This window comes from Camelina sativa, chromosome 6 (genome assembly GCF_000633955.1).
Source record: "Camelina sativa cultivar DH55 chromosome 6, Cs, whole genome shotgun sequence".
NCBI classification, from domain to species: Eukaryota; Viridiplantae; Streptophyta; class Magnoliopsida; order Brassicales; family Brassicaceae; genus Camelina; species Camelina sativa.
The window spans coordinates 1,104,567-1,128,640 of record NC_025690.1 but is presented as its reverse complement, the minus strand read 5'-3'; the positions used below and the strand labels follow the sequence as shown (position 1 = coordinate 1,128,640).

Genomic DNA, 24,074 nt, shown 5'->3' with positions numbered 1-24,074 from the left:
TTTATTAAGCAATATATATATATATATATATATATATATATAACTCATTTCATGAACGTTATTAAAGTAACTTGTAAGAAAAGTTAACTACCTCCGAAAATTCAAATACACTAAATGGTTAACAAACTGGATTATATTTCCCGGATTCGTGAAGGTTGGTTCCATAGCAGCCGACGCTCGCCTGGTGAAACCATATGGTCGATCGTATCAGCTCGTATGGCAATTTATGTGATGAAATGTCATGTCACGTAGTTTAAAATACCGGTAGAGAGGGAAGGTAGGTGGATTCGTGGATGTACGTGTAATTGTCATGAAGATACCTAAACGTGTTTCGGAATCTTCTCAGAAATTTTAATTAAAAAATATTCTCTTTTTGCAAATTTTTATTTTTCTAATTAACGTTACGTAGTCAAAACTATATTATTAAAAAAGGGCATTTTCTTGTCACCAATACACGGTTAACGCTTACTTTACTTGACTATTTATAATTTGTGTTTGTTTGTTAAAAATTTTACAACCCATAAAAAAAAAAAATCAAATTCAAGATATCCTGAGAGACTAGAATGACCAAAACAAGATGCGTGCATCAGCATTTTTGGAAACTTGTACAACATCTTAAGAAGACTCTTAGGTTCAAAGCTTCCGACAAAAGTCACAGCGTTACTGAGTCGTTGTCTTTGGATGATTTACCGGAAGAATGTATCTCAATCATAATCTCTTTCACAAGTCCACGAGATGCGTACGTCTTTGCTTCTGTTTCGAAGACCTTTGCATCCGCTATCCAATCCGATATCGTCTGGGAGAAGTTTATTCCATCGGAGTATAAATCTTTGATTCCTCAATCGCGAGATTTCTTATCCAAGAAAGAGCTCTACTTTGCTCTTTGCCACGAATCTGTTCTAATCGACGATGGCAAAAAGGTATAATATCTATTAATAATATTAAAACTTTGTATTATAAAAACAACGATGTGATTAAAAATTTAACTATGAAAATTTCTGCTTTGAATTTTTTTTGATCATTTGGGAATTTTTTTTCCTTCCAAAACTTAAAAGATCTTATGGATAGAAAGAGAGACTGCAAAGAGATGTATCATGTTATCTGCGATGAACCTTTCAATCACGTGGGGTGATTCTCCTCAGAGTTGGCGATGGGTACCAGATCCCCAAGCTAGGTACCATTTTTTATTATTTAAAGATTAATTCGGTTTCAATGATGATGATATCTTTACGTTAATACGTCGTACAGGTTTGAAACAGTAGCAGAGCTACTTGAAGTATGTTTGTTTGAGATTCGTGGAAGAATAAATACTCGTGTCCTATCTCCAAGAACTCGTTACTCCGTTTACATTGTGTTCATGAAAGTGAATATATGTTACGGCTTTGAGAATGTAGCCGTGGAAGTTGTAGTTGGAGTGGTGGGGAAGGATTTAGAAGAATCTTGTAGAAGGTATGTATGTTTTGATGAGGCTAGGGATGAGCAGTTTCGAAGGAGAGACAGGGGAAAGAACCTAGTGAAACCAGAGAGGAGAAATGATGGGTGGATGGAGATAAATCTTGGGGAATTTTTCAATGAAGGAGGATTATCGAAGTACGATGAAATTGAGGTGGTTGCTTTAGAGAATAAGCAACGTCATTGGAAACGTGGCTTGATCATTCGAGGAATTGAAATCCGTCCTGCGAAGGTCCGGTAGTGAAATGCCAAGAATGATGGTTTTTACCCTATCAACCTCTCATCTATTGGTAAATTATTGTTAATTGGTAATGCGCATGGAGTGATAAAGGCAACTCTAATAACAAAAACGTGTTTTCAGTTATGTGTGGTATAAGCTAAGTTCACCCTTTGTTCATATAGTGGAGGATGTGGCGCCTTGTAAGTAAGTTATAACCTTTGTTGATCTCATTATATGGGTTGTTAGAAGATTTCCACTTTCCAGAGACCAAAAACAAACATTAAACAGAGAGGTTGCAAAAGGTGCACATCGATGCAAATAAGGGTAGTTTCCGAGATGTGTGTGGTTGACTCAAACGAGTCGTTTCTTTTTGAATATTTAGCGGCAAAAACACGGTTTTGACTCAAAAGGCAGAGTTCAAAAATTATTAATGTGGAAAACTATTTTAAAATAATTTTAGGCCTTAAATTATTATTATTCTTAATTGAAATGAGAATTTGCACACAAAAAAAAATAATAATTGAATTGAGCTTATGTTTCCATTCGTACGTGCTAAAAAAAAACAGGATGCATTGATACAATCAAAGGAAGGTTTAAATGACACACTTTCTTAAAATAAGTAAGAGTGTAAGACTAATCGTCTCACACAACTAGTAGCTAGGGAAAGCCTAATTATAAGCTTTTTAACACCTTTCGAAATCCCATTAACACGGTATCTAACCGTTTCAGATATATCAGTGACTGTGAGAGACGTATATATTCTTGTTTGGTTATCTTCTTCCGATAATATAGCTTACTATCTAGGCTTAATGACGATAAATAAACAAATATTTTACGAAGACTACATAGTCTACACGACTTACTAGATGACTATGATAAAAAAGCATTCATATATGATATATGTCTTTGCCATGTGTTTGAGATTCGTGGGAGAATGAATACTCGGGAGTCGGGCCCTGAAAAAAAAAAAAAAAAAATTTACTCACTGCTTTAGAATATTTGCAGCAGAACCTATATGATTATACTCCTCTACTCTATCTATTACCAAAATATAAGATATCGTCAGGATTTTGATTTATTTGGCAATAACAAAACCACTGCTTCTAACTATCTTAACCTTGTCGTCCTCTGCCTCTCCTTTGTATATTTGGATCCTGTGCAATTAGAAGTTGATCAGACTTTGTGGATGTATGTTTTGTCTCTTTTCTTACTATATAACTATTCCTACTTCCTAGAGAGTGTGACTTCAGGTGAAACCTTCAAGAAGAGGGCTAAGAAGATCAGAACCAAAGTACCCTATACGACGTCGATGAGGAAGACTCCAACAAACCTTGAATTCATTGTCTTGACTTTTGAGCTGACAAGATGAAGTCCAAACTACGAAACTTGACAATTTGATCTGACCTGATAGCACCAAATAAGGCTCTAGCTATTATGACATATAAGTTGGATACTTGGATGCTGCAAACAAGATTGGAATCATCTATAAAAGGTTCATGTTTTAACAGAAATTTTGATTTGTTTACTTCTTGTTCACAGTTATTTATTTATGTTTTAAACATTTTTTTTTTCAATGTTGAACTTTTTAGCTGTTAATTAAGTTTCTTAACATTTTTAGCTCTAAAGTTAAATCACATCACCTTTGGATATGTGATTCGTGTACACTCAACCTTTTGCTGCCTTATGCATATCAGGGTAGTCTCGTTAAATCATTACACCATGATATGGTCTTATATGCTATTATATCTGACTCGAATTTTTTTTTTTTTTATCATATTGTTTGTTAGTGATAATATTTCCAAAATCCAAAACATTGGAGTACTATTGAACGTGAGGTTACAAAAGTTGAACATTGATGCATATCAGGGTAGTCTCGAAAATATGTGTGAGGACGACTCAAAAACGAGTATTTTATTTTTGAATATTTTTAGCACCAACGGCGATTTATTTTATTTCTCAGCTTGGAGAAGAAGAACACGGAGTTGACTTAAGAGGCGAAGGCAGAGAAATTTGTGAAATTCTTACCAACTGGTTATTCGCCGCCTACCAATGACTTGCCCGAGGATTAAAGACTTAACTAGAATTACACGTATTCATTCTATAAAAAGTATATTATAAGACTATCTTCAGACTAGAGTACTTTTTATGACAAGGTGAATAATTTAACCTTTCCAGGGGATATATCAAAACTTCTTGTAATTAAATGACATGAGATAGAGAATGAAGTCGTAAACTATCGAGATGAATGTGCCCTATTGGAAGATAATTTGGATTACTGGAAATGCATTTGCAGTGGAACCATGTTAATTTATATAGTAAATAATGTATTTTATGCTTAAATTAATTTTCGAAAACATTTATATGTAATTAAGGTCTATTTTTTCAAAAGTTAAAAGGGACTATATATAACCTTTTTGGCTAAGCTATGAGTTTTATTTTTTTGGGAAATTCACAAAAAACAAAAGATAGTTAAACTTGGATTTCCTTTTTTAACAATTTCTCTTTCTAGTTGTTAGCTTAACGAGTCACAATAGTCAAGACTATATTATAAAAAAGGACTATTAATTAGTATTGTCAACCGTAACACGGTTGATCCATAATGCTTACGTGAATTGTCTCTATATATTAACTGGGACTGGTAATCAGAATTTTTTCTAACCAACGACGAATCCTGAGACTGAAAATGTCCAAAACAAGGAGCCTAAATGAGACGCGCTCATTGTTCACCATCAAAGATCATTTTCATAAATTTGTAGAACGACTTAAGAAGACTCTCAGACTTTCAGCTTCCAACGACGATCACGGTGTTGCTAAGCCGTTATATTTGGATGACTTACCAGAAGAATGTATCTCAGTCATTATCTCTTTAACAAGTCCTCAAGACGCATGCATCTTCGCTTCGGTTTCGAAAACCTTTGAATCGGCGGCCAAATCAAATATTGTATGGGAGAAGTTTATTCCGCCTGAGTATGCATCTCTGGTTCCTCGGCCACAAGATTACTCATCGAAGAAGGATCTCTATTTCGCATTATGTGATGAATCTGTTCTAATCGATGATGACAAAAAGGTATATATCGATCACTTTTGTACTTTGTTTATAGTATTAGAGAATAATGATATGTCTCTGGTCTTCAAATGGCATTTTTTTTTTTGTAATTATACATGAAAATGTATGTTGCCATTGGTGTAATTTGGTATAACTTTTGAAGTTAATAACTCACGCTAATAAAGAATATTCATAATTCTTAATAGAGCTTTTGGGTAGAGCAAGCGAATGGGAAAAGGTGTATCATGTTATCAGCGATGAACCTCTCAATCATGTGGGGAAATATCCTTCATAGTTGGAAACAGATTCCAAATCCTCAAGCTAGGTACCCTTTTTCATTATCTTTTATATTAATTTAGTTGTAATTATTACTCGTTTGGATGATTATAATGCTGAAAATGTTTCCTTGTGTATGACAGGTTTGAAAAAGTAGGGGAGCTTCTCGAAGAACGTTGGTTCGAGATTCGGGGTAAGATAAACACTCGTGTCCTATCTCCCAAAACTCGTTACTCGGTCTACATTGTGTTCATGAAAGCAGATATATGTTATGGTTTTGCGGATGTGGCAATAGAAGCTGTAGTTGGAGTGGTGGGACAGTACTTACAGGAATCTTCAAGAAGATATCTATGCTTTGATGAGGCTATGAAGGGGTTTTTTCTGAGAAGGGAGATGGAAAAGAAGAACTTAGTGAAACCAAAGAGCAGAAAAGATGGGTGGATGGAGTTAGAGCTTGGGGAATTCTTTAATGAAGGTGGATTAATGAGTAGTGATGAAATTGAGATGAGTGTTTTAAAGACTAAGCGGCTCCATTGGAAACGTGGTTTGATCGTTCAAGGAATTGAAATCCGTCCTGTGAAAATCCGGTAATGAATGCCAAAACACTAGTTAGATTTTTACATTCAGCCGCTCATCGATCTATTGGTAATGTTAATTGACTATGCCATAGAGTGAAGAAGTAATTTAATTTGTATTCGGTTAAAAGTTAAACTCCAATGTTGTAGTTTTTAGATGAGATGTAAACCGGTTTCCTACAATGGAGAGAACGGTTAGATGAGTCTGGTTTTGTTTTCGTATGAGTCTAAAGTCGACGTAAGTTAAAAACTTTTGCATATCTTGGGAAAACATATTGTAGTTATTAAGTTTTAACCGCCATAACCTCTCAAGAACTCAACACAAATTAGCTCAACCAACACACACAAAATCTCAGAATAAAAAAAGAGTCAAACCGAAATAAGAAAGCAAGAACACAAGAAATTGTTTACCCAGTTCGATTTACCGATGTGATGAATCTACGTCTGAAGCTGGATTCAACCCAACAATTCACTATAATAATTCAAGTGTTTCTCTCAAGTTCATGAACAGAACTTCAGAGAGATTACAAGATAGAGATGAATAGAGATACAATAGGAAAGAATAAGCAGGTGTATATATATCAACACAAAAGAATAAATCCTAATCCTTTTGCAATTTTGATATCTTCGAAACCAAATTATTTTCCTTCTTGAACTTCCAAAACCGATACCAAATAACAATGAACCATCATTAAACCAGCTAACCAAGTCGACATCAAACTAACCGGTTGAATTGGATCACACCATATCAGTAGTAGACTCAAATTTTGGACGGTAATCATGTAATCGTGGATTTGGATTTTTTTGTTATAATGAACATCATTTGAGTTGACGACAAGATATAACCGATATCCAAAACCCTACAATGCCGGGAACATGGGATGCCCAGAGTCTAACCCAAGTGGAAAAGACTGCAAAAAAATGAATATTTAACTGCTTAAATAAAGACATGTTTCTCACGTAAAAAAACTCGATACAACAAAAAAAAAGAAGTGTATAGAATTCAGTATATATTAGTACTCCATATGTTTCTAGTAAATTGATGTTTTAGACATTATCACCCATATTAAGAAAAAATTTAATTTTTATTTGTAAATTAATTTCGATTTATTTTTTGGTAGACAGAAAAAATATAAACTATTACATTGATGCCAAGAAAAAACATAAAATAGAAAACTAGTTAAAATTTTTAATATACAAATTCAATCTATTATGGACAAAAATAAATCCTATAACATTAATCTATTAGAAACAGATGGAGTATTCAACTAGTTAAATACTCCATCCGTTTCAAAATATAAGATGCTTTAGTGAAAACACGCATATTAAGAAATAGTTACTTTTAAAAAATTAAACCAATCATAAACAATTATACATAATATAAAATATAAATTTAATCTAAAAGTTGCATAGAAAGTTGTAAACATTTTATATTATGAAACAAAAATATTTCTCTAAACATCTTATATTATGAAACGGAGGAAGTATTAATTTAAAATTCATCTTGTTTGTTTGTTTGCATTGTGGAATTCAATTCTAATTCATGCATTTTTCAGCATTTGTTATTGTTTTGAGTTTTTTTTCCCTCTCTCAAAATCGTGTATTGGAGTTTGGAGGTGGATTTCAATTCCCTAATCTAGGCAACTCCTATTTCCTAATGACTCATTTTGATTAGGGAACCAAAGCGTTATCGAAGGAATTGAATTCGGCATAGCCAGTAAATTGATACTTTGATAGTATTAGCTAGTAATAAGTTTACTGTGGAAGAATTAATGGTTTAAGAAAGGAGTTTTGGTTATAAATTTGTGTTGTAATCTCTCACAGAGAAAAAAGAACAAGACATGATTTAAACATTGTGGAAGTAATTTAACTAATTAAGAGAATAAGAGTTGAGATCCTATAATATTTAGCTGACTTGATTTTATTATTTTATTTGATAGTTAAACTATTGAAACAATTATGGCCGTTAAATATTTCCAAATTAAAAAACCAAAATCCACTTTTTAAATTTTAAATACATTAAAAAAACACAAGGAGCGTGACTTGTGAGGAAGGAAACACGGAGTTAACTCAATATGGGCAAACAAGGGCAGTTTAAATACGTGTGCACGACTTTTTCATAGATACTATAAATTTAGCATCAGGAGACGACTTAGACGATTCTTAATTCAAAATTCTTAGCTTCGAGGCGAAGAAAGACGATATACCTAACAAATGGGCCAAAAACACGGCGTTGACTCTAGAGGCAAAGGCAGAAAAGTTCCCGGTTCTTCATCGATGAAGCAAAAACACCACGTCGAATCTAGCTGTGGAGGCGGAGGAGAGATCGTTCCGGGGCCTTTGCCGTTCGATGACTTGCCAGAGGAGTGCATCTTTAAGATAATCTCTCTTACAAGTCCACGGGACGTGTGCGTCTCCGCTTCAGTTTCAAAATCTTTTGCATGTGTGGTCAAGTCAGATAGCATATGGGAGGAGTTTCTTCCGTCGGAGTATGAATCTCTGGTTCCTCCGTGGAGAGTTTTCTCATCGAAGAAAGAGCTTTATTTCACTCTCTGCTACGATCCTGTTCTAATTGAAGATGGCAAAAAGGTATGTATATATGTCCATCAATCAGTTTTACATTTTTTTTTTTTTTTTTACATTTTGAGAACGATGATCTGTCTAGCTCTCGCCTTCAAATTGAAATTGGTGTATAGAGATATCTGTTAGAAATTTATGTGGAAACTATCATCTATTCAAATACACTGGAGTAATTTGGTATAGTTATTTAGATCAAATTCATGCATCTATTTAAATATTTCTGATCGTTTAAATTTGAGATTTGTATATAGGAAATATATGTTCTTCTATCGTATAAATATATAATTAATTAAATCGATGTATATAGTATATTATAAAGCATTTTGTATTAGTACAACCAAATCGTAAATGGGATATTACATTTAGCGGAATGTTGATCAAATGTGGTATGCAGTTTTCAAAAGGTACCAGAGTTTCTCAATGTTTGCTCTTTCGAGATGGGTGGTAGTATGAGTACGCAGATCCTATCTTTAGGAACTCATTACACAGCTTACATCGTGTACAAGCTAAAGGACGAACGTCATGGCTTACGAGACTTGTCTATACAAGTTGGTGTTGGATTTAAAGGACAAGAAATGCCTAAACGATTCATATGCTTTGACGATAAATTCTAAAAATTGCCAAAGAAGAGGGGAGATGGGTGGATGGAGGCAGAGATTGGGGATTTCTTCAATGAAGGAGGATCAATGGGTTATGATGAAATTGAGGTGAGTATTGTAGACGTTGCAATACGCCCCAATCCGAAGGGTGGTCTGGTTATTGAAGGAATTGAATTCCGACCAAAGGGATAGTCAGTAAAGTATTTCGGTTTATTGTAATTTGTACGTAATGGAAGAACGGTTTGGTTATTTTCAGGTTACACATGTTTATATTGTAATCTTTTCGAGAAAAAAACATATACTTTGTGAATCAGAAAGTGAACTAGCGCAATCAAATATTTTTTATCAAACTTTACTAAGATAATTAATTAACCAATGTGAGATCCTAATATAGTAATATATTCCTAATCATCTTTACATGACTTGATTTTATTATATGGTTTGTTTGTACGAATATTTCCAAAAACATACCAAAACCGACATCATACAGACAAAAAGAACGTGCACGTACGTTGATGCAAAGAAGGGTAGTTTCGTATACACACATATGGACGACTTGAAACGAGTCTTTCTTTTTGAATATTTTAGCGGCAGAGACTATTTCTTGAAAGTTACAACTTGCAGATCAAGAAAGCTATCGATGGGCCAAAAACACGGCGTTGACGCAAGAGGCAAAGGCGGAGAGTTTTGTGGTTGTTGGGAGATTATTACCGAATTTATCAATGGTTCTTCGCCGTCTTTCGATGACTTACCCGACGATTGCTTATCTATCATAAGCTCTTTCACAACTACTCCACGGGACACATTCCTCGCTGCTTTGGTTTCCAAAAGCTTCGGATTGCAGTTCGATTCCGATAGCGTATGGGAGAAGTTTCTACCTTCGCCGGATTATGTATCTCAGATTCCAAAATCGCGAGTTTTCTCATCCAAGAAGGAGCTCTATTTCGCTCTTTGCGATCCTTTTCCAAACCACAATGGCAGAATGGTATAATATCTATTATATATCTCGCAGTTTTTACACTTTTTGATACTAATCATGTGTCACCTTCTAATTCAATTTATGAATGGAATTTGTTAGAGAATTATATATAGCAACAGGGATTTGAATAAACTCATGTTATGCTCAAATATTCCTTCATATTCTCCCAAAACTAGTGGATTGGCCCTATTTTTTTTTTCTTTTTGCAATGTGTGATTAAGTTCTAATTCATGCATGATTCAATGGTTCTTACTTTTTTTAGTTTTTTTGTTCTCTCCCTAAAATATATAGAGTTTCAGGTTAGATAAAGCGAGTGGGAAGAAGTGTGTAATGTTATCTGCAAGGAAACTATTGATCCGAGGGGCAACAAATCCTCGACATTGGAAATGGATTTCAGTTCCTGAGTCTAGGTAACTCCTTTTTCTTAATGACTTATTTTAACTCCTTTTGCAAGATGGAAGAATATACTGGCTTTACATTACATAAATATAGGATTTGACTAAATCACCATAAAGTTCCTATCCCTTATGCAAAGATTAATTAAGAAGCTAACTGTATTGGGAAAAATGTTACACATATGCGTTGTGTTATGCAGGTTTGAAAAAGTACCAGAACTTCTTGATATAGATACTTTCAACATACGTGGTGCCTTGAATACTAGAAACATATCCCCAGGAACTCATTATTCAACTTACATTGTGTACACAAAAACATCTCATTGTTATGGCTTTCAAAATTGTCCCATACAAGTTGGAGTTGGATTTCAGGGATATTTAATGCCTAAGACATCCATATATTTGGATACAGTAAAAAAGTGGCCAGGAAGGAATATAGAGTATTCAAAAAAGAGGAAAGATGGGTGGGTGGAGGTAAAGATTGGGGATTTCTTCAATGAAGGAGGATTTATGGGTTTCGATGATCTAATTGAGGTGAGTATTGTAGACGTTACTCGCCGCCTTCGTACGAAAAAAGGTGTGATTATTGAAGGCATTGAATTCCGGCCAAAGGATACTAGTCAGTAAATCGGGTTTTACAATTTCCGGTTAAGCTTTTGGAAAAAAAAAAAAAAATTGTGACATGATTCAAAGTATGTGGATTGCTAAAATTGTGATTTGGGTCCTAGAAATTGCGAAGCATTAATTTCTTTTGTGTAGGTTCTACAATTGGTTATTGATTAGGTATCATCTAAAAGGCTCGTTTTATTAATCTTGATGAGTATAATTCACCTTCTAAATTTGTTTAACCAAAAAAAAAAAAGGCATAGTCTTAAATGTAACATTTAAATATCTATAACAGTATATACAAACGAACTATAAATGAGATAAATAATGGAAGTACTTAACTACTTAAAGATCCTAATCCTATAGTCCTTACCAGACTTGATTTTATTTGGTCTCTCATGGTTGGTGTTAGACAAAAATGTGCGAAGAAGGATAGTTCCATAGACTGTGATCTTGTAGACATACTATTCATGTGTCCACCTTACATCTTTCACTAAGGTAATAACAACTTCGATTCACATTTATTGAATATTATAATTAATATATAAAATAATTAATAAAATTTTAAAATATTACGAATATGTAAAATTAAAAAAGTTTAAAATACTATATAATCATATTATATAGTATATGATTATAAAGAGAACATGTTGAAATTAATAAAATATTATTAAATTTTTGCTAATACGGGTAAAATTCTCATTTTATTATTTTTCAACACTATTATTATAAAATATTTGACATATAAATTCAAGTTGATTTAACTAAGATTGTGTAAAATAATTAAATCATTAGGAACAATATGACTTAATCATATCGTATAAATGACTTATTATGTATTTAGATCCCTTATTTTTTGTTGTAATAATTAAATATCAAAATAGAATTTCAAACACAAAACAAAACAAACTAAATATAACAAACAAATGGTCATGAAATATATTACGGGTTAAAAATTAATATAAAAATTTAATCGTACAAACAGCCTGAAAATTTAGTTATTCATGTATTGACAAAACATCCAATATTTAATAAAAAAATACAACATAAAATATAAATAATAATAAAAAATTATATGCATGCGGTGTACGGCCGATTAAAATCTAGTACTCCCTCTATATCATAAAGAATGTTTTTTTATGATTTTTTCTTGTATCACAAAGATTGATTTTTTGTATACTTTAATCAATTAATGCTAAGAAATTGTGAATTTCAAGAATCAATAAATGAAAATTTAAAAGTTTGATGAATTACTATTGGTTAATAATTATAAAAATATGTTATTATAAATAAAAAATGCATTTATAGCTGAAGATTAAAAAAATTTTTTAATTTATGTGAAAATCCTAAAACATCATCTATTGTGATACAAGGGAGTATGTATGAATCTCAAAAACGATTGTCCCATAAGTTTCACTTGGTGTTATTTCCCATAAGAACGCTTGCCCCATAAATTTCAACTTTGTATTAAAGGATTTGGTTTCTTTAATTAGTAACTGATCCTACATTTTGCTGAATCTTTCAACTTGTTGAGAGATTAAAGATGTCCACCTCACTTTTCACTAGTTGATCCCAAAAACCTTAGAACTTTGGGCTTCTCGCGGCCCATCTTAGAGCATGGGCAACGACGTAGTTTTGGGCCGTCCCCCGGATTTTGTTGATTGAAATTAAATCAAAAAGGGCCCAATATTTAAGGATCGACTCTTTAAACACAACGTTTTTCGTCCGTATACTTAAACACGTGGAAGGTGGTGATTGGGAGAAGATTTTGGGTAGGGTTAACATATGATACTTTCTCGAGAGAAAGTTATCGAATTCTCGCTTCTATCTCGACGGCGACAAATTCCATCGTGTCTTTCTTCCTCTTTTCCGCCGATTTGAAGCCGAAAACGATCTTCTGTGTCTCCCGAAGCTTGTTCGGCGGTGTAATGTCACGGGTTACACATTGCAATGTCACGGGTTATTTGTAAAGACCATAATGCAAGATATTTGTAATGTCACGGGTTACACATTGCAATGTCACTAGTCTTTCATTATATATATGCGACCATAAAATGGAACACCAAACAATATCAAAGCAACAAAACATTCACACGAGCTCTCTTTCTTTTCTCAGTACAAGTTATTTCTTCCTTTCTCCTCAATACAAGATCTCTCTTTCTCCTCAATACAAAATCTCTCTTTCTCTTCAATACAAGTTGACTCTTTATAAATTTTTTTATATTTGAAATGGGATCATCTTCAAACCATTATCACTACCAAGGAGATGATGCTCATTATCACTACGAAGGAGATGATGGTGATAATTTTGATGATTATTATGAAAATTCGCATATTATATCGAAACCAGAGGAGCCAAAAAAAAAGATTTTTATCCCGAGAAACCGGGAAGAAGGCCACAATAATCTTTGGAATGATTATTTTAGTGACTCTCCAACATTTCCAGAATATTTATTTCGGCGACGGTTTCGCATGCACAAGCCATTGTTCGTCAAATAAGACTTCGGGATAAACAAGCCCATGACCAACTAAAACATGATTTGATTGAGCATATTTAGACTAACTTTGGACATCTTCCGGATAATGAAAATTAATTTTAAAATTTCTATGAATTGAATAAAATGTTTGTTTTTATTTTTGATGTTTGTATGTTTTATGTTTTCTATTTTTAATGTCTTAATTGTATGTTTTTGTTTTTCAACTTTTTGTAACTTTGTAATTTTTAAATATTTAAATTTTCAAAATATTATTATTTTATTCGGGGGACCAAACACAAATAGACATCCATATTCATACTAAAAATGATAAACTTTCTAAATAATAATATTAAATTTGGGAACCAAAAACAATAGGACACCAATCCTTAGAAGACACCGACAAAGAAGCGTGAAAGAGACACGCGCATTATTAGCTGAAAGGGGGTACTTTCGTCAATTCGTAGAACCACTATTCGCTTAAGAAGAGTCAAGAGTCAGAGTCTTGTGCACGTCTCTGTTAAATCACTTACGAACGAAGACACAGCGATGATCGGAGGAGATATCGTTTCCAAGTCGTCGTCTCCGTTCGATTACTTTCCGGAGGACTGCATTTCCAACATAATCTCTTTCACAAATCCACGCGATGCCTGCGTCGCTGCTACGGTCTCGAAAACCTTCGAATCGGCGGCAAAGTCAGATATCATATGGGAGAAGTTTATTCCGGCGGAGTACGAATCTCTGATTCCTCCATCGCGAGTTTTCTCATCGAAAAAGAAATTCTACTTCTCTCTCTGTAACGATCCTCTTCTCATCGACGATGGCAAAAAGGTATTTATGTTTATATCAGTCACGTTGTTTATAGGATTTGAGAGTAATCATGACATTTGTAAGATTTTTTAACTCGTTCTGCTACGGAAGTATGGCTACAAAACAAAACCCTAACTTAGCAATTACGATTTGAGAATAATGCAATGAATGCTTCTATTGAATAATTTCTTAGTTATTTGTGGTTTTTTTTTTTTTTCAGAAATAAAAGAGCATATGGTTAGAGAAATCGAGTGGGAAGAGGTGTATCATGTTATCTCCGCTGAATGATTTCTCAATAGCATGGGGAGATGATCCTCGCTATTGGCAATGGATTCCATTTCCTGAATCTAGGTACCCGTACCCTTTTTCATTATTACTTTACATATGGATATGGTTTTGTTTTGCCTCTCAATCAAATGATGTTATGTATGTATTAATGTAGGTTTGAAAAAGTAGCGGAGCTTGTCTTTGTATGTTGGTTCGATTTTCGTGGGAGAGCGAACAGTGGTGTTCTGTCTCCAAGAACTCGTTACTCGGCTTACATTGTGTTCAAGAAAGGGGATGAATTTTATGGGTTTACGAATAAGGCCATAAAAGCTGTGGTTGGGATAGTGGGACAGGAACCTTCTAGGAGAGATATATGCTTTGATTATGATGATGATGTCGATGCAAGGTTTCCAAGGGGAGAGAGAGGGATGAGGCACCTTGTGAAACCTGAGGAGAGAAATGACGGGTGGATGGAGATTGAGCTTGGAGAATTCTTCAATGAAGGTGGGTTGGTGAATAGTGATGACATTGAGATGGGTGTTTTGGAGACTTCGCGTCTCGATGGGAAGTATGGCTTGATCATCCAGGGTATTGAAATCCGTCCTGCGAATATCCAGTAATTGATCGATGGCTCATGTATTTGTATTATTGTGTCATGAGTTGATTATGCGATGGAGTGAACAAATTGGTATATTTGTATTAAGTTGTGTTTATACAATAAATAACAAGTTTGCTAATAATAAGCTAAGCTCTTACTGTGAGGATGCTGCCATGTTGGTATATGTGTAAACCACTTTCCTTCAGTGGAGAGAAGAAACACTTGGTAATTTTGGCGTTTTGGTACGAGTCTAACGTTTAAGTAAGTTAAAATCTTTGTCGTATATCTTGGTCGTTGGAGAAAATCTTGCAACATAGAATGGAGTGCGATGTTTTTGAAATTTGGGTTTTTGGTTCTAATGTTCTCTCTCACGTGAACAAATTTGATGAGGAAAAACAGAGTTCTAAGGAATGATAAGTGGCGTTACAAGCCACACAACTTTGAAGACAATATAATACCAAAATTTAATTAAAATAGAAAAGGTATAATGGTATTATTACGTACTAGTTGATTACAAAAATATGTTGCACTCGATCACACCAAAGAAAAAATATGTTGCACTCGATATACTAGAACTTCTCCAATCTCCATTATATATACGTTCTGTGGAGGTAGGTGAGGAAGGGCAGTTCCATAAATATATAACTGTGGACGAAGACTTCAAACGAGTCTTTCTTTATGAATATTAGCAGCAGGAGATGACTTTTGACGATTCTTTATAATCTCTAGCTTCCAGACGAAGAAACATTATACAAGATAGAAGCAAAAATGGGACAAAAACACGGCGTTGACTCAAGAGGCAAAGGTGGAGATGTTCCCGGTTCTTCATCGGTAGGGCAAAAGCACGGGGGAGGAGTGATCGTTCCGGGGTCATTATCACTTTTCGATGTCTTGCCAGAAGATTGCATCTCCAACATAATCTCTTTTACAAGTCCAAGGGACGCGTGCATCTCTGCTTCCGTTTCAAAAACATTTGAATCCGCGGTCAAGTCCGAGATTGTATGGGAGAAGTTTCTTCCGGAGGATTATGAATCTTTGGTTCCTCCTCCATCGCGAGTTTTCTCATTTAAGAAAGAGCTCTATTTCGCTCTTTGCGATCATTTTCTTATTGAAGATGGCAAAAAGGTATATTTATATATCCTTTAGTTTATATGTTTGAAGGATCCTGATATCATGTATATGTCTCTCACCTTCGAATTGCAATTTATGAATAGAGAAATTGTCAACTTTTAATAGAGAATAATGGCAACAAGAATTTGTTTCATCTGATTTGTCTAGATACAGTATTTGTTTTTAAAATATCCATGAGTAAATAGGAGTATAGTAGACATATTAATATGCTTACTCTTGTGAAAAACTTTTTTTTAAAACATTTAACTAATATAAAATGGAAAACCAATTATTTTATATTAATGAAATAAAGTCTTACATGGTAGTTGAAGAAATTATTAAATAATGTATAAAAAGTTAGACCAATTCACTTGTTATCGATTAGTTTTGAGTTGGAAGCCTATGATAAATCCAAATTTAATATTTTAGATTTCATCTTTTATATATATATATATATATATATATATATATATACATATATTTAATATGCAATGTTGGAATTCAGTTCTAATTAATTCATGCATTATTCCAAAAACTAAGAGCTTTTGGTTAGAAAAAGTGAGTGGTAAGAAGTGTGTGATGTTATCTGCAAAGGAACTGTGGATCACTTGGGGGAAAAGTCCTGAGTATTGGCAATGGATTTCAATTCGTGAATCTAGGTAACTCCTTGTTTCCTTGAATTTGATTGTAATGATTCATTTTGATTACGTTCAGTTAGTAACATTGCATTTACTCATTAAAGGCAGTATAACAAATAAATTTCATAACGATACTAATATAATTTAGGAATACAAAATCACAGTGGTGTAGTCATTTAGGTACTAATGAGGCTGCTGTCATTTTAAGCTCTTACAATCTCACAAGTAAATGTCTTGATTAAATATAATACCATTCATACCACTATGTATATAGGTATATTTATACATTTACAGTTATGTTTCTAATTTGATAAAAACATAAAATGGACTATCCACCTCATATATGATTAGAAACAAATGTTATGAAGGTTTAAAGAAATACCGGAGCTTCTTAATGTATGTGCTTTCGAGATGGGTGGTGGGATGAATACGCGAATCCTATCTCCGGGAACACACTACTCAGCTTACGTTGTGTACAAGCTAAGGTATCGACGTCATGGCTTACGGGATTTGCCTATACAAGTTGGAGTTGGTTTTAAGGGACAAGAAAAACCAAAAAAATTCATATGTTTTGATGAGTCTACGAATATAATCAAAGAGTGGCCAACGAGAGAGCTAATGAAATCAGAAAGGAGGAGAGATGGGTGGATGGAGGCAGAGATTGGGGATTTCTTCCATGAAGGAGGATTATCGGGTTTTGATGAAATTGAAGTGAGTATTGTAGACATTACTTCCCCCAACTGGAAGTGTGGTGTGATCATTCAAGGAATTGAATTCCGGCCAAAGAATAATAGATGAATTGATATCTGTTTCCTGAAGTGGAAGAATGTTTGATGATTGCCGGTTATGTTTTTGGTTGATACCTTTGGAAAGAGACAAAAAAAAAGACTTATTTACATGATTTTAAAGTTTGTGGATCACTGGATTGTAATGTTTGTGAATTTTTTTTAAACTTTTTTTTGGGGNTGGGGGGGGGGGGGGGTTCTATATATGTTCATAATAATTTTCATATATAAACAAGTCTAATAAAGTGAAATTGTGTTGGAGATAATTAATTAGGATAGTAAGACGTTTATGTTACCAATCAAAAAGTTACACGTCTATTTTATGAATCAATTATTTGTGTGAGGAAGAGAGGATCTGCATGATCTTGTACGTGATGAGTGAACACTGTGAGAGGCTTCTGATGAATGAGTTAAAAACTTAACATGTCTCACGTAACTTTCTTATTTACGCCCGAATAAGAAAAGTATATGCATGAAAAAAAAAAAAAAAAAAGTGGATCCTTTTCTTTTTTGTCAAAGTGGACTTTATGTTTTTTTTCCTGAAAAAGGGTTATGGATTTTATATGTTTCAATTATTGTTTTGACTGCTTACAATTTGGTTTGTATATGAAGCAATATAAAAAAATTATATAGCGTGAACTATTCGATTGTCTAAAAACCATGCAACGCGAACATGGCCGCACAACGGCACGTGGACGCTTTGCAGAACAGCAAGAGTAACGTTTCTGTTCCTTATCATTAATTCACAAGCCTATTAAGTCTACGCTAAAGGAAAAAAAAAAAAAACATCACGAGTGATCTATTAAGTCTCCAAGCATACGATTTGACAAACGCGCCGATGGGCAGTGAATCTAGCGGCGAATAGCGCGGAGAGATCGTTCACGGGCCGTCATATTTCAATGACTTGCCGGGGGATTGCATCTCGCACATAATTACTTTTACTAGTCCACGTGACGCGTGTGTCGCCGCTTCGGTTTCGAAAACTTTTGAAGCGGCGGTTCAATCCGATAGTGTTTGGGAGAAGTTTCTTCCCCCGGAGTATTTATCTCTAGTTCCTCAATCGCAAGTTTCCTTGTCAAAGAAGGAACTCTACTTCACTCTCTGCCACGATCCTCTTCTAATCGAAGATGGCAAAAAGGTTAAGTTTATTTAAGAAATTGACTTTTTACTATTATACAAATTACTCAAAAATATTGAAGTTTTGCTCTTGTATTATACCAGAAGCCTTCGCTTCAAATACAGAGCATGGTAGAGAAAAAAACAGAGAATGAAAAAGTGGAAAACTTCTCAATAATTCTCGACAATTTTGCCTTGCAACATTACACACAATTATATAGAGTGCTACGGTCGTACCCGTTCGTTTAGTAACAGAAACAACGCAACTATCTAACATACACCCATATTTATACACACTAGGTCGATACCCGTGTTACAGCACGAGATTATATATTTTGTTAATGAGTTTTTTTTGTAATTTGTATTTTTGTAATATAGTTTTTTATTTTGATTTATTTTCTTTGTTTATATAGTGTTTATTTATATATTTGGGGTTATACAGTAAATTAGAAATTTTAATAGAATAAGTAGTTTGTAGAATGTAGCTTTTCACGGAAACAGATACACCGTAATATTGGATAATAGTTTTGAAAGAAAATAGACACTCTGCAATATCGAATAATAGTTTTGTAAAAGGATAGACACACCGCAATATCGGATATTAGTTTTGAAAGAAAATGAGTTTTTCTTTATTTTGGTTTATCGTCAAAAAAGGAAAAGTTGCTTGTTAAATTTTAGTCTGAGATATTTTAATGGTTAAGAAACTATTGTATTTATAGTGAGATTAGGTATATTTAGGTTATTATTTAGAAATTAATATTTGATACAGTATAACCTCTATAAATTAATACTCTTTAAATTAATATTCTTTAAATTAAAATTTGATATAAATTAATAAATTTTTCTGGTCCCAAGTTGGGCCGGTGTAAAAAATAACACAATTCGATAAAATAATAAGATAATATTTTCTTTTGAAAATCCTATGTAAAAATATAGTCCCAACAATATCATAAATTAATAATGATATAAACTAAATATATATATATATATAAAAGAAAATTTAGTGAAATATGACTTTATTGTTGTTTGTCTATTTTTTTGAATTCGCATTTTAGTTGGAGCTCATCTCTAATCTTTTTAATTGTATTAAAACTTTTAATGTTGTCTTCTCAAATCGCCTCCATAAATTGAGGAGAATCCTAGTTGGAGTAATTGTTTTTTACATGTAATTGGTTCTAAAGGCACCGTAATATGTTATTCGACTTCATCATTACCATTAAAGATAATACCAACAATTTCATCTAAACTCTAAATTTCTAACATTTATCATTTTCACCAAGATAATTAAGTAAACTATTAACATTAATCCTATTACGATAGTCAAGATTATAAATTAAGAAAATTCTATAAAAATTTTAATCATAATTAACAAAGTATCTTATTTTGTAATATAAAATTTTCAAAATTATGAAAAAATCTCTTCATAAGTCTATATTTTATTAATTTATCCATAAATTAATAATAAATTAAATCTCAGCAAAATTGTATAGAAGGTTACTGTATATTAAATCTCAGCAAAATTGTAAAAAACCCAATTTAATTTATAGTTTGATAAAAAATATATGTTTTAACGGATTTAACTCAAACTTTTTATATATTTAAAATTTTTAAGAGGAAAAATATTAATATAACTTAAATATTTTATAGACCTTCAATATATTATAATATTTTAACTTTCGACGGAGTTAAAATATTTATAATAATTTAAACATTCTATAAAATTTAAATATTTATAATATCTTAAACTTTTTAAAAAACATAAATATATTATTTTATGTTTTCTTTTAAAAGTTTAAATATGCTCAAATATAGAACCAAATTAAATTGTTACATTTGGATACCTGATAAATCAAGTTTCCTTCTCATTTGTACTCGAAACATATTAGTCATATATTTATAGTGATTATCAACCATATTCTAAAATATTTAGTCGATGTGGGATATACAGTACACCTTTTCTGTAAATTAGTTTACACCTTTACATATATATAATTTCTGCGTTTTTTATTCTTTCCATCTATACTAATCATAATTAATTACTATAATTTCGTTAAGGAAATATTAAAAATCTAAACTAAATGATCATTTGTTTTTATTTAATTGTATTAAGTTGATTTGTTGTTTCCGTAAATATCTCACAATATAAAAGCAAATCAAATAAGTTTACATCTATATACAATTTCGTATTTAATTTATTGATTATTTTGGAAACAACAAAATCACAATTGATAAGTATTAAAGATTTCTCATTATTATTAATATTCGTAATAATTATAGGGATTAAGTATAATAGTAGTTAATCTTTGATATTTCTAAAGCCATTAAATACTTTGATACCAGTTTCCTTATTTATAGGGATTCTACCTCTGTTTGGTTGTGTGTTTAACTATTCTTGAATCAAATAATATACAGGATCCGGAAATTATTATTCTGGAGAACAAACAAATCCACAAATGTTTTTCTTCTATTTTCGGGTCAGAGAAGATCCACATCCCGACCCGGTTGGTTTTAAGTGATCGATCCAAGGGTATAATGGTCATTTAGATAAATCAAAACTATAGATTAATTTAATTAAATTAAGTAATTCTCTAATTATTTTTAATAAAAAACCTACCAAAACAAAGTCATGGTCCAATTTGAGTTTAATGGGTACTTTAGCTTTAATAGAATAGATACACATATCTAAGTATATATTAAACATGCAGATACAACCGAACTCAATTATCATTAACACTCCCTCTTAATTGAATTTCGGTCTAACTCTAATTGTCTGTCAACAGTTTTGGAGTCTTCATGAGCTTCTTCACGTCTACTACATGATCATGTCATGATTTCTTTGATTTCTCTTGCAACCTTCTTCCACTAACTTTCTCAAAGAAAATCTTCCTTCTTCTTTCCTTTCGCCCTTTCTTCCTTGGTGTATCTTTCTTTGATTAACTCTTCAAAAATTTCTTGCTAAGTCCGGCACTAGAAACATCTCTTTGATGATCTTCTCTCCTTGGCTTGTCATCACTTGGATATTCCCTTTCCCTTTTGCAAGTGGCTGTTTCTCCTTTTTCTCTCTTAGGTAAGCAGCTCCTTTTTTTGATTGGTGTATTCCTTTGAACACCATCAGATTCACGTCTCCGTGACGTCTCATGCGTGAAATGAAAAAGTTTTCACGTCTTCTTCGGTTATCTTCTAAACCGGCAAATGCTCCATTTTTCTTCGAAGTAAGCATCCTCTTTTTGTGCTTGTGCTTGGTGTCTTACTTTGATCACCATAACGTCGCCATGACGTCTTACGCGTGAACCTCCTCCACGTCGTCTTCGGTTAACTCTTCAACCGGCTCCTGCTCCGTTTTTTTTCTATGAGGTAAGCATCCTCGTTTATTGCTTGGTGACTCATTTGATCACCATCAGTTCTCCTTGACGTCTCATGTGTTCCCTTGAACCTTTTCTTGCTGAGTAGTCTAGCTCTGCTCATCCATCAGCAGCTTCTCCATGTTGACGTCATTCTTTCAAACTCAACACCACTTTTTGCTAATTCGCCATACTCTGTTTCTTCAAACAGGTAGCTTCTCCGGTGAGCGTCTTTCTCAAAGACTCCACACCACTTTCTACTAATAAGCCTTGTTTTGCTTTCAACAGCGGCTACATCACGTTTTGCCATATTCTGGTTTAAAGCCAGAATCTTCTCTTTTTGGCCGAGCACTGAACGCACCATCATATGCATCCTAGTTCCATGAACAAAACATAATTTTCATGTGCTTGACAGTGTCGTGAATTCATCCGTGGACACTTCCTCTGATTTTTCAATTGCACCCCTTCGGATGACCGTGTAGGATTGCGACGGTTTGTTCGGAACACTTTCTTCACCACTGGCCACACTTATCTCGTGATTAAGATGTTCTTCATCTTAATCCACACCCGATATCATCGTTTCTCCATCAAACATAAGAATCACTTGCTGAATGATGTTGCCGTGATCTTTGTTTTTGGTTGAACTTTTTGCAGGCTTTGTTATGCTTCTCTTTGTGCTTCCCACTGGCCCTTGAATCAATAAAGCTCTGATACCTTATTGAAGTTTTGCTCTTGTATTATACCAGAAGCCTTTGCTTCAAATACAGAGCATGGTAGAGAAAAAAACAGAGAATGAAAAAGTGGAAAACTTCTCAATAATTCTCGACAATTATGCCTTGCAACATTACACACAATTATATAGAGTGCTACGGTCGTACCCGTTCGTTTAGTAACAGAAACAACGCAACTATCTAACATACACCCATATTAATACACATACACATATCTAAGTATATATTAAACATGCGGATACGACCGAACTCAATTATCACTAACAAAAAATAAAATGAAACTGTGTATTCAATTTAAGTGTAACACTTATTTTAAAAATAGATAAAAATAAAATTGTTGGTGCTCCATATCATCAAGATTGTGACGTTTTAGTTCATGCATCCATTTAATATTTCTGATTCTTATTTCTGAAATTACTTTTTTTTTTCCTTTTTCTGAAAATCAAAGAGCATTTGGTTAGAGAAAACGAGTGGGAAAAAGTGTATCATGTTATCGCCAAATGAGATGTGGATCACATGGGTTAGTAGTCCTCAGCGTTTTTGGCAATGGATTTCAATTCCTGAAGCTAGGTAACTGCTTTTTTTCCATTAAATATCGATTACAATCGCTTATGATGAAGATGGGAAAAAATGTTGCACTCAGGTTTGAAGGAGTACCAGAGCTCCTCAGTGTATGTTGGTTTGAGGTCCGTAGCAGGATAAGTACTCGTTACTTATCTCCTAGAAAACGTTACTCGGTTTACATTGTTTTCAAGACAAAGAATGGATGTCCTGGATTGGGGGATGTGCCGGTAGAAGTTGAAGTTGGGTTGGTGGGACAAGAATCTTCTCAAAGATTCATATACTTTGTTGGGCCTTCGGATCGAAGGAAAGAAAGAGAAAAAAAAGATGTAATGAAACCAGACAAGAGGGAGGATGGGTGGATGGAAGCTGAGCTTGGTGAATTCTTCAACGAAGCAAGTTGTGATGAAATTTCGGCAACTGTTCTTGAGAATAAGTCTCAAGGATTCGAATTCCGCCCTGCCAAAAGCCCGTAAAGTACTATCTGTTTTTGATGATTCCGGTTTATGTTTATTTGCTTTCGGTGAATTTGTTTTTGTTGTACATGTTTTAACAGTAACTCGATCTTTTAAGGTTTTTGGATTGTAATGTTTCTAACGCTCATCATTCTCACATGGACAAATGTCAGTAAATAACTTGTGTTTTGTTTTCTTATCTACACATATTTATGGCTTATATTGACTTTGAATAGTTTAATATTGGTTTCTTATAGTTAAATAAGAAACAAAATTAAATAATTTTTTTTAATATAAGTTGGGATCGTCATATTTTATTATGTTAAGACGAGTTCTTACAAGTCAGAAAAATAATTCTCACGCAAGCGATGGAGAAAGATCACGTCGTTGAAGGTAAAAGAGAGCTTTTGTACAAGTCATCGCCATTTGAGGCATTGCCGGAGGAATGCATCTCCCACAT

General features: G+C 33.3%; 7 protein-coding genes across 7 annotated transcripts; all 7 read left to right on the top strand.

Annotated features, from left to right (window-relative positions):
* Positions 521 to 1,930, top strand: LOC104790016 (putative F-box protein PP2-B8). Its single transcript, XM_010515703.1, has 3 exons — positions 521 to 920; positions 1,056 to 1,174; positions 1,249 to 1,930. Exons 1-3 carry the CDS (start codon positions 564 to 566, stop codon positions 1,691 to 1,693), a joined length of 921 nt encoding a protein of 306 aa, XP_010514005.1. The 5' UTR covers positions 521 to 563; the 3' UTR covers positions 1,694 to 1,930.
* LOC104790015 (putative F-box protein PP2-B8) lies at positions 4,350 to 5,759 on the top strand. The gene is made up of 3 exons (XM_010515702.2): positions 4,350 to 4,739; positions 4,925 to 5,043; positions 5,138 to 5,759. Exons 1-3 carry the CDS (start codon positions 4,356 to 4,358, stop codon positions 5,583 to 5,585), a joined length of 951 nt encoding a protein of 316 aa, XP_010514004.1. The 5' UTR covers positions 4,350 to 4,355; the 3' UTR covers positions 5,586 to 5,759.
* Positions 7,758 to 9,065, top strand: LOC104790014 (putative F-box protein PP2-B6). The gene is made up of 2 exons (XM_010515701.1): positions 7,758 to 8,158; positions 8,544 to 9,065. Exons 1-2 carry the CDS (start codon positions 7,784 to 7,786, stop codon positions 8,595 to 8,597), a joined length of 429 nt encoding a protein of 142 aa, XP_010514003.1. The 5' UTR covers positions 7,758 to 7,783; the 3' UTR covers positions 8,598 to 9,065.
* Positions 9,389 to 10,749, top strand: LOC104793838 (F-box protein PP2-B5-like). Its single transcript, XM_010520261.1, has 3 exons — positions 9,389 to 9,733; positions 10,019 to 10,137; positions 10,323 to 10,749. The coding sequence occupies exons 1-3, from the start codon at positions 9,389 to 9,391 to the stop codon at positions 10,747 to 10,749; spliced, it is 891 nt and encodes a 296-aa protein (XP_010518563.1).
* LOC104790011 (F-box protein PP2-B10-like) lies at positions 13,713 to 15,040 on the top strand. Its single transcript, XM_010515700.2, has 3 exons — positions 13,713 to 14,033; positions 14,242 to 14,363; positions 14,455 to 15,040. Exons 1-3 carry the CDS (start codon positions 13,752 to 13,754, stop codon positions 14,897 to 14,899), a joined length of 849 nt encoding a protein of 282 aa, XP_010514002.1. The 5' UTR covers positions 13,713 to 13,751; the 3' UTR covers positions 14,900 to 15,040.
* Positions 15,626 to 17,559, top strand: LOC104790010 (putative F-box protein PP2-B6). Its single transcript, XM_010515699.1, has 3 exons — positions 15,626 to 16,002; positions 16,528 to 16,646; positions 16,994 to 17,559. Exons 1-3 carry the CDS (start codon positions 15,646 to 15,648, stop codon positions 17,421 to 17,423), a joined length of 906 nt encoding a protein of 301 aa, XP_010514001.1. The 5' UTR covers positions 15,626 to 15,645; the 3' UTR covers positions 17,424 to 17,559.
* LOC104793837 (putative F-box protein PP2-B2) lies at positions 18,190 to 23,813 on the top strand. The gene is made up of 3 exons (XM_019246591.1): positions 18,190 to 18,548; positions 23,047 to 23,168; positions 23,242 to 23,813. The coding sequence occupies exons 2-3, from the start codon at positions 23,086 to 23,088 to the stop codon at positions 23,633 to 23,635; spliced, it is 477 nt and encodes a 158-aa protein (XP_019102136.1). The 5' UTR covers positions 18,190 to 18,548; positions 23,047 to 23,085; the 3' UTR covers positions 23,636 to 23,813.